This window comes from Uloborus diversus, chromosome 3, assembly GCF_026930045.1.
Source record: "Uloborus diversus isolate 005 chromosome 3, Udiv.v.3.1, whole genome shotgun sequence".
Taxonomy (NCBI): Eukaryota; Metazoa; Arthropoda; class Arachnida; order Araneae; family Uloboridae; genus Uloborus; species Uloborus diversus.
The window spans coordinates 202,283,415-202,298,725 of NC_072733.1; the positions used below are offsets into that span (position 1 = coordinate 202,283,415).

The following is a 15,311-nucleotide window of genomic DNA, read 5'->3' on the forward strand; positions in this document are numbered from 1 at the left end:
GATATTGTTTACATTCAATAATAACTTTTACAAAACAAAATCGATTTTTTTCAAGAATGGAAAATACTGACTTAGCTTCATTTTGGAAACAAACTCTGCAAATGAAATGAGACATTTTAATATTTCTAGGGTTCGGAAAATTTTTCATACAAGACCCGATAAATAGTTTTAAACACACTCATAAGCCCGATAACATGCGTCTCCAAAAAAAAAAAAAAAAAAGCCTGAAGCGTAATCAATGAGAATACTCTACATGATGTAATAAAATACAATATAAATAAGTCTTTAATTTGCACTAAATATTGCTTACACGAGGTTCGGTGTTTTAAAAAACGCTTTATAAGGCTTATTTAGAGCCATGCAAAAAAAGAGGCTATTTTTCTCACATTGGCCCATTTTCACGCATTTTAAAATAAACCTTAGCAGCCTTTTACATTCATAAAAATACCCTGATTAATTTTGTAATTATGCAAAAAATAATAATCCACACACAAATGCAGCATTTTTACTACAAATCGTGAAAACGTTCTCCAAGGCCATCATATAATAAAATTTAGCAACTTTTAACTACAGTCGAACTCGCTTATAACGAGAGCGAAGGGACCACGATGTTTGCTCGTTAAAACCGAGTGCTCGTAAAAAACGGGTTCATGAAAAAAATTATATGATTGCACGTTTGATTTATTGTTTTTAAAATTCTGTAGAGTGCCAAAGGAGTTGGTTATTTGCTTTGAACTGACTTATCGTCTCTTTCTTGTTATTGTTTTCGAAGAACGCGTTCAAACTAGTTTGAAGTTTTTCTGCACTTGGGAAGCCATTGGGTGTGTCGAGGGATGTTAATCTTCAAACGCTTCACATTTGTCATTTTCGTGGTCACTTTAATTATTTTGTTTATCTACATTAGCTTGACTTTGAACTACAATACCCTCCGGAAGTATATCTCAGAAATGATAACATTCGCTTCAACATATATATTTTTTAAATGCTCTTCTACTTCACGAGTTTCAAAAAGAGCCGTCATCACTTGTTCTCAGGACTAATGTTTTATCTCTAATTTTGGGTTAAATTCAAAATGCAAATAGAATTTTCCCAAAAACAAATCCGTATGCATCGTTTCTGGGTTGGAAATCAACAGAAATTTTATGAATTAAAAAAATATTGCTTGCTTTAAGCGGGGTTTGCTCTTTAAAAGCGAGTTGTGTCCCATAGACTTAACATTGTAGCAACCAAATATTTTTGATTTCCTCGCTAAATCCCAGTTTTCGTTAAACCAGGGCTCGTTATATGCGAGTTTGACTGAAAATCATTAATTATTCCATGCAAAGGAATTTTCAAATGAAAATAGTAAGATTAAAATCAAATAATTTTTCTTTAATACGTTTCCAATGATGTATACATCCCTATGTAAGCATTTTTCAAAAGTACTGAATTCGCGTTTTTCATACAAAAATCAGGGAAGCGAATCCATAAATCAGGAAGTAGCTATTTTATAAAGAAGTCTTAGGATTAATAAACGGCATGATTTATTGCTTCCGTCGCCGTGTTTTTTTTTATTATTAAAATTTATCACTAAATCTCTTCTTTTCAACCCCTGGTGTCTGGCATGCTTGCAGCTATCGATTGGTAAATACATTTGAGAGATTTATGTGCCTCTTCTTCCCCTTGAGCGAAAAGATTTTCATTTTCCCCCCATCATTATTAGGATCTTAATATTTTGCTTTTATGGATAAAATCTCTTGAATGTTGAATTCGATTTTATCTTGTTCAGTTCCGACAGAAATAACCTCTTCAGACCTGTGGAAAAATCTGTGTTCAAAAATATTATAGGGTGTTTTGTGACTCTAATAACAGAAAACGGATTGGTAAAATAAATATTTGGTTTTTTGACTACAGAAAATGATGTGGTGTTTTTGGAGCTTGAAAAAAGAATGCATAAAACTGAAACCTGTACATGAACCTTTTTCGCTTACTTTCAAGTTTGAGACTTGTTTCACTTAAATGTTAAAAATTTAAAGCAGAAATGGAAAATAACTTTGTTTTGCAACTCAAGAAGAACCATCTTTCAGGAAGGTATTACTGCTTTTTTTTTTTTTTTTTTTTTTTTTGAGAATTACCTTTCGAAAGATGAAACCTATGTTGACATAACCATGACAATAATGAAATTAGAATGTTTCTAATTGGCGTCCTCTATAAAAATGAACACGAATGTTGGGGAGAGAGCAAACGCGGATTGAAAGTAAAATAATTGTTTACAACTTTTTGATCAATGTATCCGATTGGATATATCTGAAATGAAGAGGATGATAAAGAACAATTTTAGTTGATTATTTATAATGTTTGCCAAGGAGGCCGCAGTGGGCTGCTAGCCTATACTATTAAAATTTGTTCGCGTCTATCTGTATGTCTGAAACGTCATCTTTAGAACGAACAACATACCGAAAAAATAAAAATTTTACGAGGAATCTATTTCATCCGGTCTCATCTATGTACTGTTTTAATTTCTGGATACATTAATTAAAGCGTCAAGTAACATTATTTCGCTAACTTTAGGAGTTTTAATTTACTGCGAAATGTTTAGTTGTTGCGACATATCGGGAAGTTGCAGCAGCTGCAGGTTGCAAGTGGGGAGGAGGACGAAACGAACAGATGGCTGAAACCCCAGGCATAACGTAAAATGTAATTTTTCACTTACTTCGAATATTTGAGTTACTCTTATGCATACATAAAATGTGCCTGTCATAAGTCTGTTTAATACTTAAGTTTTTTTCACAGTTTTTCACAAACTGTTTCAACAACAGAGTCCCGATAACTCGGTAATACCCTTTGCAGAATCAAAATGCATCGCTCGCAGACCTGTTTTTGAACCCTAGAACAGGTAACCCGATATTTTCAAAAGCTCTGCCACCCTTAGATTCCCAATAGACCAAATTTCCTGGAATCTATCTCAACTGTATTTTTTATATCTTAAACGATAGATACCTTAAAAATAAGTTTCAATTAATAGTCTCTGCAACTCCGATTAATAAATAGATCGTTGAAATTTTAAACCTGTGAACAAAATAATAATAAGGTGTGTGTGGAAATGCTCGCAAAAGAATAATTTTATCAAGTTTACATTATTGAATTGAAAGTAAGGGCAAAATTCCGGAAATCCTAATGCATTTTTTTTAATGATTTACGAAGAAAAAAAGTATGCACAAAAATTTAAAGATCGGTCATTTTCCTGAAAGTTTTGACTTGAGACAGTACCTGCTGCAATCATGAAATATAAGTTTGTGTATAACAAATACCATTCTAAAATGTATGTAAAACAAAATAACCGAGAATAATATCTATTTAATGTATTAAACTAAACTTTCGAAATACTTCTTTCGGGTTGTGCAAAACCTTTTCCACACCAAATCATTAGTTTTATGATAAAATAAATAATACTCTGAAGCTGTATAGAAAAGTTTAAATTTCGTTAAAAAGGATAACCTTTCTCTATTATGAATAAAAAGCTTAATAGAACAACATTTTTGTTTACATGCTTCACATCTTCACATTCGTGCACTCTTCGGTGTCATTGTAACCCACAGTAGGGAATAGGTCGATCGATCATTAGTCGATGACTTTCTGTTGACACTTTTCTAATGAAGTACCTTACGATTGCAATAGAAAAAAGGCATGTAGGTTATCACTCACGATTAACACTACACCGGCATTGATCTAAAGTTATTTGAGCGCTACCTCTTTGAACTGTGCCAGCGGAAGTTTCTCGGTCAGTTTTTCTGGTTTATATAAATGTAAAAGCTATTACATTTAAGTGATGATGTAAATCTTTTAATAGTACACTTTTAAAATGAAAAAAAAAATCGATTCATTAATTTCCCTCAAAATATAAAAAAAAACTTACGCCGTTTAATTATAAAAACAAAAAACATCAATTTTTTTTTCTTTAAAATGGTTGCCACTAAATTTAACAATGTGACATGCCATTTTCGGGAGATTCTACTTTTTAATGGGCTGCTTTTTTGCAGTATTTTCTTATATGTAGTTTATCATAAATATTTCCATAAAATAATTAAGTATCTACATTCAAGATTAGTAATTTCAAATATATATTTTTTGCATGCATTTCTTTGATTCTAACTCTTTTCAAATCTCTTATGCAATGGGAAAAAGTAATAAATCATTTTCTTGATTTTCAATCCAACTCTGAACTTGTGTGTGAGTGAGTGTTATCGTTGTTGTTGTCACAATAATGACTGTGTTAAGCATGATTTTTTTTTCTTAAAATCCAGTGTTTAATGCATCAAATCAGCATGCAAATAGTTTTTTTTTAAATCAATATATTATTTCTCAAAAATGTTTTTTTGCAACAACGTGGTAACTTTGTCAATACCAGGGTTTGTATTTTTATTTATTTATTTATTTTCTAAATCAAAAAAATCGGATTATTTTGATTTAAATCGGATGTTGTTATTTAAATCAGATTATTTTTTTTTATCTTCAAAAATTTATAGATATTAATTACTTTACGTTTATAATATATTTCATACAATAGATGAATCCATTCTGCTTACTCTTAAAATTAGGATAATTTCTCTAAATATTCAATAAATATTTACGATTAATTAATAGGTTATAATTTTTAGGTAAGATGTGATTTTGTTTTATGCTTTTCTTAAAGATGATGTTTCCATCATCATGTATGTTTGTAGTGTAAAATAATATATTGATCAATTTAATTATTTCTTTATTATATTAGTCATGTAAAGTAAGAAATAACAACGTCAAATAGCACAAATTGCAAATTACTGCAGACACGTGTTTCGGCGTTACAAGGAACGCCTTTATCAATGCAAAAAGTAATAAGCTTAGGGATGAAAAGACATCCGACAAAATCTTTTGTCGGATGTCTTTTCATGAGTCAGAAAATCTGTTACACACACAACAAAAGGGATCTACGTAGTTTTGCGAGTTGAAGTTAAGATTGTATAATGCAGTGTAGCTTTTGCCGGATGTCTTTTCATCCATAAGCTCATTACTATTGCATTCATAAAGGCGTTCCTTGTAACGCCGAAACACGTGTCTGCAGTAATCTGCAATTTGTGCTATTTGATGTTGTTATTTCTTACTTTACTTTTAAGCACAAAGGAATTTATTTATCTTACATTAGTCATGGTTTATAAGAAAAACAGCAAATTTTTATTTTCTTTTGAACTGTAATTTTGGAGTGAAAGCAATATTGCAAGAGTCTGAAAATCTGTCACACACACAATAAGAGGGATCTATGTAGTGTTGCCAGTTGAAGTTAATATTGTGTAATGCAGTGTAGTTAAATTTAAAGCAACACATTCTAAAAACGCGAAATTAATTCATAAAAATAAAGTCACATGTTTTTAATCAATGATTTTATTTAAAAAATCACTTGGTTTAAATCAATCGATTAAAATTAATGATTTTTTTTCAATCACATGATTTAAATTAAGCTGATTTAAATCAACGAACCGTGGTCAGTACTATACTGCCGTGCTAAGCACAGATGTGGTATCTGCACATTTTATCAAAATTGAGTTATTGTCACCAGGTGGTCGTTAGTAATTTAATTTATCTAAATCTCAAGTTTTTTGGCGATTTGTGAATGCGAAATATTAAAAAAAACTTTAAGAAAAAAGTCGTAACTGCAAATTTGTTTAGTTTGCTAAGGCAATTTGAACGTAAGTGACAAATACTAAGCCTTTAAAGTAGTATCTGCGCAGTTACCACTTTTTTCCTTAGTAATTTATAGATACGACCTTTATACCTTAGTAAAGCAGCATATTTAATAATGTAGCATTTATTGTAACACAGAATATTCAAATTAGTTTACCGTTGAATAGTTGATACAGGTTGATAATAAGAACTAATACAACTTTGCATAATTGTTATAGTAAATATTCAGCTTTTTCTATTTAAATGGTTTTTTAAAATGCAAATTCTAAAAATGAAATGCATGTAAAATATTCATATCTAATTCTTTCATGCAAAATAAAAATGCATTTCATTCTACGGCCAGTAATATTTTTGTTTAAGTATCGTCTGCTGCCAAAATTATCTCGCTCGGTAAAAATGAAACTAGAAAATAAAACATTTAAAAAAAAAAAAACACACACACACACATTCTTTGAATATAAAAAACAGAAAATTGTTATGGATTACAGTTTTAACTGTCCGGAGTTTTGAAAATGGTATCTTTCAGAAGGTAGATTCTGTTAGATTTGTATTAACAAAATAAAGCGAAACAGCTAAGTCCAAAGCAAACAGATGTTTTCAATATTATTTAATGATACATTGTGCACGTTTTTCTGAGCTACTTTTGTCGTATCTGTGCAGATACCCCTAAAAATGCCTAGTAATTGTCACTTAAGGTGAAAACAGCTTAGTATATGAAAAGGTTTTGAAAAGAAAATGTGTCGTAACTACATTTATTAATTTTAAATTAAGATTTTTACAAAAATACTCTCTTACGGTTTTTAGATAAGTTATTTACGAAACAACTACCACAAGTTGAGCATTTAATTAAGTCATAAATCAAAGAAACGAGTTGCAAAACTTTAATCATCAATTTCTCATTTTGAGCTCTACTGCAGATACCACACCTGTGCTTAGCACGGCAGTATATCAAATTTCATAAGTAAGGCATCATGTTAAAGAATATTTTCATTACTTTCGGCGGAGGAACCTATTTATTCTGTTTCTTGCTATGCATTGCTTCATTGCACAACATCTCGTACAGTTGGTTAGAGCGTTGTGCTAACAATGCGAAAATTGTGAGCTCGAAGTAACGTTTAACTAAGTTTATCTATCGTAGCTATTAATGTATTTCTTGATGAAAAACTAACACTTTCCTGAATTGCTTAATGAAAACTGACTGTCGACGCTGATAACTCTTATTCATATGGTCAATCATTTAAATAAGCTGAATCAAAAATCAGAAAGGCAGAGACCTTTTCTTTTCAAATACTGAAAAAACATTTATAATGAAACTCAACAGTTTCTAATGGAACATAATTAAATTTGTTATATCAATCATTCACGGTACTTTACTGAAGGTAAATACAACTTGTCTTCAGAAACACTAAAATCAATGAACTGATCCTAAAAAGAAAAAAAAGAAAAAACATTTTTCTTGTTTTATAGCAACTTTTTGAACTTTCACTCTCTGTGTCAGAAAAGAAGATATTACCTAGGAGACGAGGAACGTTTGCAAAGAAATTTCTAGTCTGGTATAGCTTTTCCGCATAATCCAAAAGTACCATTAAAGAATCAGTTGTACTCTTCTTTTGTTACTCCTCTAGTACATAAGTAGCTAAAGTCTTTCACCTGTACAAAAACTAATATATCAGGCATATGCTTGACTCGATATAGATAAGACATTTAAATGAAAAGGCGTAGCCAGTAAACAATACGAGCACAACTAGAGAACTCAAAAGAACGCCAAAGTGACATACGAGGGCATTTCGAAAAGTAAAGATACATCGTACTCCAGAGGAAAAGCTTTGGCAACACAGGTGTTAACCTTTAACCTTTAGCTTTCTCAGTTCGGCATTGCTATGTTGATTCTGGTTCGAGTAGGTCGTGTTTAAAATGGCTGCGCTAATTCAGAATTCCGCCAAATGCGAAGTGCGCTCCGTCGTACGTTTTCTTCATGCAAAAGGTCAGCAACCCGTGGATATCCAAAAAGAAATTGTTTCTGTTTATGGGAACATTATGAATCGATAAAATGTAACGAAATGGCGTCGTCATTTCTCTGAAGGTAGGACCGATGTTCATAACGAACAAAGAACAGTTCGCCCATCTGTGATCTTTGATGCCCGGACCTTGAGCCCAGCGACTTCCTTTTATTCCTTTACCTGAAGCCACATCTTGGTGGAAAATCATTCCACGACGATGACGAGATTAAAGATGAAGTTGAAATGTGGTTCCGACAACAGGCGTCAAACCTCTATGACAGTGGAATACAAAAGCTTGTGCCCCGACTTAATAAATGTTTGAATAACGGGGGTAGTTATCTCGAAAAATAATGAATAATCCAGTTAATAAGAAGTAACTGACGTTTCATAAATTACATTTTTTGTAAGGAATGCGAGCCATTGTATCTTTATTTTTTGAAACACCCTCGTACCAATTCTCCCCACGCGTTATTCAACTCTTCAACTCTTTATTCAAATTCAACTCTTGAGCTAACATACTAGACACAACAACACTATAATCCTAACTTGTGATTTCCCAAAGCTACGATTAGTGTTGTAGTCACGTTGGACTTTGAGCAGACTAGATATAAAAAAAAGCCAGAAGAACAGTATAAGATAGGCATCAAACTAAAAATACAGAACAATACATGGGTGCTTAATAAATCTGACATATTTTAGAAGTATAATATTGTAATCATTAGAAGTTTTTATAATATTTTAATCATGAAAAGCTCTGAGTGAGATATTAGTTACTTAAATTGTTTTATCTTTTAAAATGTTACTGAAATCTTTATTTATTTATTTATTTATTTTTTTTTTAAATTTATTTTTAAATATCTCCAAGCTTTTTCATTACAAAACATCTGCTTCTGTTTTCGTTGGAGTTAATTTGTTTCCTTTTACTTATTTATTACTTTTTTTTTAAACTTTTAATACGGAGTTCAATTGCTGATGACGGCGTTCAAAACCGTTGGGCTCAATTTTTTCAGTGTTTGCATTAGTTCCAGCCACTAAAGAAAAAGTAGCATTTCAGTGTCTTTCTATAACCTTTTTAGTTTTTGTTTCTTGTTGGTCTTCAAATGTCATATATTAAGTTCTTTGCATATACCCATTTTGTCATTATATTCCCTCAAACTCATTTCATATTTACATATATTTGACGATTTGTTTTTTATTTTAAGGTGGGCGTGATGGGTTGCGGTGGTAGCCGAGCGAGCCGCCTGGTCTCCCCGCTCAGCAAAGCCGTGATCTCCTGGAATGGGACGGCGCCACAACCAACCACCCTGCAAATTAAAGAGCGTCTACGTCTCTTGGGCACCAAAGATGCAGCAGTACAGGTAAGAAGCTATGACAGACCATTTACGACATAAGGAAACAGTATGAACAACGACTATATTTAATCTGATTTAAAACTTGACAAAATGCGACATTCTTGACAACACATGACGATGTTCAACACACCGTGCCATTGCTACTACTATAAATAGCACGTATACTGCCATCTATCAATACCACTTTCACCAGCGTATCTTCACCACGACTCTCTAAATACGGGAAATTGATATGCCGCAACTTGCAGGCTAATTTCGGGAGAGATGGACCACGTTTTTTCTCCGTTCTCTAAAAGCTCTACACTAACATACACATATACAGTCAAACTCGCTTATAACGAGCGCGAAAGGACCATGATATTTGCTCGTTATAAAAGAGTGCTCGTAAGAAACGGGTTCGTGAAAAAAATCGTAGTTATTTTTATATTTCTATACTACTAAACAAATTGGTTATTTGGTATGAACTGTCTTATTGTTTCTTTTTTGTTGTTTTCGTGGAACGTGTAGGCCGAAAAACATCGTCATTTGCGTTAGTGGCTACAAAATAATTTGAACTTTCTTTGCGCTTTAAAAACCAGAGGAGTATGTCGAGGAATGTTGGATTGTTCTTAGGATTTATGTTTTATTTATAACTTTCAGCTGAATTTAAAATGTTTATGGACTTTTTCCAAAAAATAGGATAATCTTTTTTGGAGATTGAAATCAGCAGAAATTTTATGAAATGCAAACATTTTGCTCGTTTTAAACAGGGTTTTCTAGTTAAAAGCGAGTTTTTTTTCGCATAAACTTAACATTGTACTCGCCAAATCTGTTGATTTCTTTGCTAAATCCGAGTTCTCCTTAAATCAGGGCTCGTTATAAGCAAATTCGACTGTATTTTAATTTTCATTGTGTGTACATAGTGTATGATATTTCTTACTGAAATCCCACTAGTAGAAGGTCATATCTTTAAAGGAATTCCTATTATATTTTTTAAAACTTTTAGTATACGATCCATCTCACCCGACTCGAAGTAGTCAGGTTAGATGGACCATTTGAATGGGAGAGACGTACCACAATAAAATTAAGAAATAATTGCACATGCATTATTTTTATAAGTGTTTATTTTCATTACATTTTTTTAATCAATCAAAAAATTTATCAGAATTGACGTAAGCAGACTGTAGCGACATTTTATTTTGTGCTTCAGGTGGCATTCCATCTATCATCTCATCTTTTATGTTGTTTCCTTTCCAACTACAATGAGGAGGCAGAAATGCTCCCTCTCCATTACAGCATGCTAAAAGGAAAATACAGTCGACTCCCGCTACAGCGCGATCCGACTTACGCGAAATGGCTATAACGCGATTTTTCCCCGGTAAAGAAATTCCCAACGCGAATTCTTCACCCGCAGCATGAAAATTTTCGAAGGGAACCGCGGTTTTTTCGTGAATGGACCTTCATCCCTTTGACATCGCTGAGGGCGGAAGTTCCCACACCGTACTAGTCTAAACATCGCTTATACAAATAACTACTCCTCATTTTCCATTTACTTTTTTCATTCTATATGGTAAAGTTGATGAAATATAATGACACCTAAGAGCGCTGTTTCATTTAAAACTGAAGATAGAAGGAAAAAGAGAAAGCTTCAACAACTATAGCATTTGTTTTTCTTACTACATAATGTACGTACCGTAGTGGTTTATTTTACGTCTGCCTTTCCCATTGATCATTGACTTAGTGCATCGTAGCAGTTTTTTATGTTAAATAAAACGTTTCTCTTTTAAATACAATAAATAAAAATTCAATTTTTTTTTTTTTAAGAAACAGTAATGTATAGTTAAGAAATGATTTTTAACGGTTTGAGGTAGTATTTACAAGTGTCTTTAATTATATGGGTATGTTTATAAAAGTTTTTACACATACCCTTTTCCACAACGCGAAATTTCAACTTACGCGAAGGGTCTTGAAACGCATCCTTCGCGTAAGTCGGGAATCGACTGTAGTTTCTCCTTTTGCTCCAGATATAGTTGATGCCACATTTTAAGATTCTTTAATGACCACTACTTTGCCAGGCTCATTATTCAACTGTAAAACAGTTTCATCCTCATTAAAGATACTAAGTGGCTTTTCAAAAAGATAACATTCCTTAAGTAAACATTCGAGCACCCATATTCTCTTCTTCAACGACTTTAACAGCATTTTTCAAATAAGCTGCAGTCCATTCAAGGCGTGTTTACGAACCTTTTGTAATGAAGGTAGTTGGCATAGTCTAAAAAAAGAAAAATATTATCCTTTAGTATTGTTACGATTTCGATGCAACTTCAAACTTTCTTTGAATGACGACACAGTTCTTGAGAAAAGCACAGGACATTTATTTACAGCTATGTACAGGAAATGCAGTTACAACTGCTGAATCAATCATCAGCAATGAAGCAAATATCAACACCGTAAACTCAACGATGGCACACCTATTTACATCCAAATACGCAATAACACAGCGCAAATTCCTCACAATAAACAGAACAACGGCTCAGACGAATCTCAGACAGTTAAAAAGCATAACTGACTCTCTTCTCATTCACAAGACGCCCGGCGTTTTATACCAGCCAAAAAATTTCCAGAAAATCCTACAACGATCTACCACTTTCTCATATTTTCTTTTTATTCCATTCACAAATCTTATCATTCAGAAATGGGGGAACCGTATGTTAGGGGGTTGTATGTACATTACAGGAAACTATTTACAGGTTACGTTACAAAGATAATTTTAGATGAAAAATAATGGAATAAACGCCAAATTTAGCCAGATTACAACAAATTAATCACAAAAATAATTACTATTTACAGAATTTGTAACAGTATTTTAAATTCCGTTATTTGAAAATCAATATTTAGAAAAATCAAAGTGTCCATATTTCCTGTATAGACGTAGTCCATCTCTCCCGATTGTCTGGGTGAAAGGTATACCCCCCCCCCTAACCTCTTTGTGGATTTCATGTCGCCATTATAGGTTATTAGAAAGCCGACATGAACCCAAACATTACAACATCAAGAGCAGTTATATTAAATTTCATAAAATAGCTTAGATGGTATACTTATAACTATGTTTTCGACTAACTAAATTTCCGACTTACCAAAAGAAACAATGATTTTTAGCTAAAAAATTATTTTGTTCTTTGAGAAGCAAACAGCAGCATGTCATACGAAATGTCTTTACATACCTGACTGACATAATTTTTTCATCCATTAAGAGGTGCATTACGAAATTTCTGACTAGTTCATCTCACACGGTGGTCCATCTCCCCCGGAATTACCCTACCCCCTTTCGTTTTTCTGTTTATTTATATATCTGTTGATCATTCTCTAAAAGTTTTTAAACACTCTAAAACTTTTTTTACTTTTTCCCTTTAAAACTTAAACATATTTTCAAAATATTACGTCGATAGAAGGTTAATTTTACATTCGAATAACTTAATAACATCTTAAAAGTGCGGCAGATGTCTTCATGGTTACAAAAAATGTTAATGCAAAAAATTCTAATCTAAATGCTATTTTGTTATTCATAAACGTTACAGTGTATTTATATAACATTTCTATTTTTTTCTGCTGTTAACTTAAGCGGTGTAATAAATTTTGAGTTAAATTACCATAACGCACTCATGAAATATTACATTTTGAAAACTGAATACCTTAATCTACCTTAAAATATGTGACCTGCCTCCTTAAGCGCATCTGAAGGTGTTGTGATTTATTTCAAAGAAACGCAAAGATAGCTTTAATTCTCGAGCTTGAAAGTACTCCTCTTGGCAAGGTGCTGTTATGATTCTAGCGAAGGAAAACCTTTCTAAAAGGTTCATAAACTACATGAATACAAATTAATGTCTCTACTTAATCATATTTTCAAGGATGAGAGTTATTTATTCGGGCTATAATTCTGAAATGCTAGCTCCGTTGACGTTTCAAACAGTCATATTTATTAGGGACTTGATTTCGGTTCAGTAACTTTGAGCAAAGATTGCTACTCAAAATTAAATAGCGGAAAGGCATCAAAGTTCGGTATTTTGAGAGAATTATTTTGAAAGCTGATTAAGAAGCAAATATTTAATAACTGGCAATGTTTTCAACAATCATTTAAAAAATTTTGCTTAAAATGAAAATAAATTAAAAAAAAAAAAAATAATTTGAATTTTGACATCGTGAATTCAAATTATGTTTTTCGCAATCACAAGTGTGTGTATGTAGGCGTGTGTGTTTGTGTGTGGGGGTATGTGTGTTTGTGTGTAGGGGTATGTGTATGTGTGTGTAGGCATGTGTGTTTGTCTGTGTGCTGGCATAAGTGTGTGGGTAGTTGTGTGTATGAATGTGTGTGTGGGGGGTATGTGTATGTGTGTGTAGGCATATGTGTTTGTGTCAGTGTGCAGGCATGAATGTGTGGGTAGTTGTGTGTATGTGTGTGTATGTGTGCGTGCGTGCGTGCGTGCGTGTAGGACATGGATGCAACCTGGAGACGTCTTTCGCTATAGGAGCAGCAGCGTGAGGAGCCGGTCGACGGTGACAGGGTGCGGGGCGGTGGGAAAATAAAAAGATAGGACATCAAAACAGTCAAATGAGAACAATAAGCAATCGTGATTGCTCAATAATATTAAAATTTCTAACGAATTTGCAGGGCAAATCCACTCCTAAATTTTTATTTTGTGAAATAGTTCTTTGCTGACATGGTATTGCTGTAGCCCAAAGACGGCCCATAATATGCACTTTTGTATAGTTAAATAGTTTTTGCTTGAAATTCTCCTTTGTATCGCTGGAGGACCTACAGATTTCATTTATAGTTCATGTTTAGGACTTTGGTTCATGATTTTCAGCCCGTAAAAAAACACTCAAATACTATGCTGCCTTGGGAAGGTAAAGCGCAGTATCTGCAAAGTTTTCATTTTCCATTTTTTTTTCTTGCATTTTTGACACTTATTGTACTTTAGCTTTGTTGTGCAAGCTTGCTTATTCGGTTTTTGTTGAAAATAAATCACGAAAATAACTTCCAATTCAACATTTCCCCATCATTAGTATGGAATCTAAAACGCTTTTCTTCAAATATCTCAGAAACACTTCCCTGCACATATTGCGCTTTACCTTTCCACGGCAGTATTAACTACGCAGTACATTTAGCTACAGTATGCTTGATGTGAGCATTTATTTCTACATAACAGCAATTTAATTGCAAACATTTTTTAATTTTGACCATAAGCACTGCTATTTAATATATGTACACAAAGCCCAATACTCATTTATCTGACGAGCAGATATTGTTACGTAATTATATAGGAGACACATCGAGACATTGATTGTATATGAATAGGACATTGAGCAGTGGGTTTTTGCCTTTAAGAAGTTGTTCAAGTGCTGTTAACGTTATACAGTGAAATCCCGTTACAAGGAACTCCAAGGGACCGATAAAATCTTTCGTTGTAACGGAATCGTCTTTAAACTTTGCTTTATTTTATAAAAGTGCTAATTTTGCAAATCTGAACTGTAATATAAATAAATCTAAAAACATATCGTTACTAAGGATCTAAAATATAATTTAACACATTAATTATTCAGGAAAAAAGAGAAAAAAATATTGAATACTGAACTTTTATTCATTTGTCGTCATCACGAAAAGTTTTGTTATTTTCTTATATACGAGAGATTTGGTCCCGGAGGACATAATAAAAGATTATAATTTATGAACGTCACTTATACAGACCACAAGAAAAGTGCTGACCCCCTTGCGAATTTGCTACGTTTGGTGCACAGAAATCGACTGCGCATGGCTAGACACTGGCTTTTGTTGTCACACACCAGCTTACATTTCAGCATGAGCGGATCCTCACCTTGAATGGCTCTGTTTCGAAAGTACAAATGAAGTTTTGACGTTACGACTCTTGTAAAAGTAGTTTTTTAATTTCTAAAAATAGAATTAAGTAAAAAGCATTCAAACTGACGTTGAGAAAAACCTTTCGTCGTAACAAATTTTTGAAAAAAATCGCTTGTTAAAGCAAATTATTTCATACATTATCTTAATAGGATTTAAAACGGGACCGAACGTTTTGTTCGTCGTAATGGAAGTTTCGATGTATCAATATTCTTTGTAACGGGATATCACTGTAGTACATTCCATTTCCCCTGCAAAAACATTTACAAAAAAAGTAGTGTAGCTAATGGAATTGCTTCAACTTCCATAGTAGAGATTTATTTTCAAATATTTTAAACTAGCTGTACCCGACGCGCGTTGCTACGCCAA

The 15,311-nt window shown here is 32.8% G+C and overlaps 1 protein-coding gene across 1 annotated transcript in view; it reads left to right on the top strand.

The window, feature by feature from the left end:
• LOC129219208 (kyphoscoliosis peptidase-like) overlaps positions 1 to 15,311 on the top strand; it is an 84,511-nt gene that overhangs the window by 19,268 nt on the left and 49,932 nt on the right. Inside the window, exon 2 of the mRNA XM_054853533.1 lies at positions 8,900 to 9,055. Coding sequence (XP_054709508.1) covers positions 8,900 to 9,055 — 156 coding nt within the window. The remainder of the gene's footprint in view (positions 1 to 8,899; positions 9,056 to 15,311) is intronic.